The sequence below is a fragment of the Sprattus sprattus genome (genome assembly GCF_963457725.1).
Source record: "Sprattus sprattus genome assembly, contig: scaffold_79, whole genome shotgun sequence".
Lineage (NCBI taxonomy): Eukaryota > Metazoa > Chordata > Actinopteri > Clupeiformes > Clupeidae > Sprattus > Sprattus sprattus.
This window is the reverse complement of record NW_027666759.1, coordinates 47,501-51,144: the sequence shown is the minus strand read 5'-3', so window position 1 is coordinate 51,144 and position 3,644 is coordinate 47,501. Positions and strand designations below refer to the sequence as shown.

The 3,644-nt window shown below is 43.5% G+C and overlaps 1 protein-coding gene across 1 annotated transcript in view; it reads left to right on the top strand.

Annotated features, from left to right (window-relative positions):
- The first annotated feature begins 249 nt into the window (after positions 1–249).
- Positions 250–3,644, top strand: part of chtf18 (CTF18, chromosome transmission fidelity factor 18 homolog) — a 35,460-nt gene continuing 32,065 nt past the window's right edge. Inside the window, exons 1-3 of the mRNA XM_080861023.1 lie at positions 250–379; positions 2,769–2,948; positions 3,292–3,403. Coding sequence (XP_080717149.1) covers positions 292–379; positions 2,769–2,948; positions 3,292–3,403 — 380 coding nt within the window. The 5' untranslated portion in view covers positions 250–291. The remainder of the gene's footprint in view (positions 380–2,768; positions 2,949–3,291; positions 3,404–3,644) is intronic.

Here is a 3,644-nt window from a genome sequence, read left to right as displayed (position 1 = left end):
TCGGCAGGCTCTTCAACTGAGATACTATTGATAATGCCATTGACTGACACTAAGTACAGTCATTGGGTAATATTTACTTGATTGACAGTACGGCCCACCAGTTACGTGGAGTCTTGCTTGACGCTGACGTACACCGGATATACGCAATCTTTGTCAAATGTTTTTGCGCGAAATCTGTGGCGCAGAGAAACTTCTGTGGTTTGCCTAGTTTCAATCGTGACTTGATAAGCTTCTGTCTAGACTTAACAATTTAACTTGAACAGTTGGAAAAAAGACACGTCCACAACAGAGATGGATGAATACGACGAGATGTACGGGATTGAGGACGACTTTGAGCAGCAGTTTGCCGACGAGTTGGAGATGCTTGCTAAAGGGGAGGGTGAGTGAACAACAGCGTCAGTTAGGATAGCTTCAGATAGCATAGCTTCAGTTAGCATAGCTTCGGATAGTATAGCGTCAGATAGCATAGCTTCAGTTAGCATAGCTTCAGATAGCATAGCTTCAGTTAGCATAGCTTCAGATAGCATAGCTTTAATTAGCATAGCTTCAGATAGTATAGCTTCAGTTAGCATAGCTTCAGATAGCATAGCTAGTTTAGCTTTTCCAAGCTGGCTGATCCGTAGCTGACGTTCTGTAGTATAGTCTGTGCTGAATAACTGTACTGGTTTCTTTACATGGAGGTAAGACATCAGATGACAAGTCAGTCTAATGCGATAAAGTCCTCGGTTTATGAGCGATAGCTACCGCGAATTACATGAATCTTTCCTTCTTGGGTGAATACCAATATTCATAGACAAATACAGTGTGGACGTTAAGTTTGTCGCAACACGTAGTGCATAGCATAGCTTAAGAATAATATACCCCCAGCAGCCTGATTGATAGATAGATAGATAGATAGATGGATACTTTATTGATCCCGAGGGAAATTAAGGTCATCCAAGTAGCTTACACTTACAAACAAACATGAATAACAATAAATACAAAAATCACAATAAATACAAAATCAATACACATAGGGGGAACATGTACACATGGGGGTGGGGTGTTTACATATAACCAGTGGTTAAATTGGGCCGGGGCTGTCCGGGGCGGAGCCCCGGCACATAAGCTGCCGGGTCTGGAGTTCTGCAAAGCAGATCTGCTGCACAGCAGCTCCAGACGATTTTGGCAGTCTGCCTAGTCCATTCACGAGCAATGTTGTCCTACTCATTTACAACTTTTCCATTGTAAATCTATGTTGTTTTAAAACACAAATCTAAATAATGGTAGGGAAAGGCTGGCCTAGACATCTGGAGCAAATTTGATAAGTAGGCATATCGCGCACGAAACTTGCGCAGCAGCTCCTCCTCCGTGATCAGACAACACAACGTCAATCGGTCATCATCAGACATATCGTAGTAGACAGGTGAATGGCGAGGTAAGAGAAACTAAATTAAAGGTGCATGGTATTTTGAAAGAGGTCGATCATCACCAATAGGCTAATATCATTAGACATGGGCTTGCATTTTCATTAAGCAGGAAAAATTAACCTTAGAAATGCAGGGATAGCGTGTGTCAACTCGCAAGCGCCAGTTAAAAAGAACAATGCTGCTAATTCTAAATGATTTAGCAAGTAGTCTATGCGATCTCCGAATCACATTTCTCATTCCTAGCTGGATGAATTTCAAACGTATTTGTATCTATGAATCAGCTCTTAATGTGACCTCATCAAACACTCAAAATCTACAGAGTCAAGCAACATATAAAAAATGCTGGAGTTGTTGGCTGCTTGCTTCACTGCTTGTGGATGGTTGCTCATCATCTGAATCTTCCTCCTGGCTATGCATTGGTCCTTGAACATACACTACTCACAAAAAGTTAGGGATATCTGGCTTTTGGGTGAGTAGTGTATTTTAGCATTGACCCTGTGATTAGAGAAAAGTAACCTACTAACAAATACTTTCCATTTTCCACCACTTGTTTGTCATGTCATCCATTCATATGGATGTGAATCAACCAATACTAATACAACTTTAACGGTGATGTGTTTTTTGTTTAATTTGGCAATTTATTGACTGCATAATCCACGAAAGATTTGTGAAATTTGCCCCTCCGGATCAGAGCCCCCCCACATAGAAAATCCCAATTTAACCCCTGCATATAACATATACATATAACAATGTGCTTAACATGTGACAGGGCTGTAAGTGATGGAAAGTAGTAGTGCAAAAGTCTTCTAGAGTGATTGGTCACTCTAGTATGGCTGCTGCAGGTGCTCATCTGTTGGTTATCTCGTGTGTGTGTGTGTGTGTGTGTGTGTTTATCTCCCAGCTAATTATGACTTAATGTGTCTTGTGTGTGTGTGTGTGTGTGTGTGTGTTTATCTCCCAGCTAATTATGACTTAATGTGTCGTTGTTGTGTGTGTGTGTGTGTGTGTTTGTGTTTGTTTTTTATCTCCCACCTTATAATGACTTAATGTGTCATTGTTGTGTAAACCTGTGTGTGTGTGACACGCACGCACGCACGCACGCACACACACACAGACTGATAAATGCGTGTGCATTCTACACACAGTTGTGATGCGTTTTCTCACGGTGTGTGTGTGTGTGTGTGTGTGTGTGTGTGTGTGTGTGTGTGTGTGTGCCCGCCTGCAGTTGAACCCCCCCACCCACCCACCCACGTGTCAAAAGTCTATACATGCTTGTGCATTCTACATTGTGATGCGTTTTTCTCACTGTGTGTGTGTGTGTGTGTGTGTGTGTGTGTGTGTGTGCCCGCCCGCCCGCAGATGAATCCCCTCCAAAGTCCAAAGTCTCTGAGTTTCGTGAGAAGAAGCCCCAGCAGACCTTCGAGGAGGCGATCGCCGCGGGAGACGCAGCGGTACCACGGAGATCTGTTGCCAGGCAACAGGGGGAGACGGGGGATGTCTCCAACAGCCCATTGCCAGGGACGGAAGGGGAGCCCCTGAGTGAGTCGTGTGTGTGTGTGAATGTGAGTGTGAGTGTTTATGTGTGTATGTGAGATAATAAAATGTATTGGGTCCTACATTTTTTTTTGTGTAAATTGAATGTGTTGTGTGTGTTTGTAATGTGTATGAGTGTGTGTGTTATAATGTGTTAAAATGTGTTATAATGTTGTGATGTAATTATAATATGACCGGCCTTAGTCTGTGTAAGGTACCTTGAGACCATTTGAGATGGACTATATTGAAATGGGTTTGCTTTGTTTTTGTTTTTAATGTGTGTGTGTGTGTGTGTGTGTGTGTGTGTGTGTGTGTGTGTGTGTGTGTTGTGTGTTGTGTGTTTCTTAAGCCCCTCTGCCCAAGAGAAGGAAGTTTGATGTGGCAAAGAAACTCCATTTTAATTCGGCGCATGGTGATGACATCACTCCCCCATCTTCTCCAGAGGCTTATGAGAGCGATAGGTATCGTCTCTAGTTTATGATCTCTGATTGGCTCCCTCTGGTCTTCTCTCTCTCTGATAGGCTGCTCCTGGTCTGGTCTCTCTCTCTCTGATTGGCTCCCTCTAGTCTTCTCTGGTTTCCCTCTGATTGGCTCCCTCTGGTCTTCTCTCTCTCTGATAGGCTGCTCCTGGTCTGGTCTCTCTCTCTCTGATAGGCTGCTCCTGGTCTGGTCTTCTCTCTCTCTGATTGGCTCCCTCTGGTC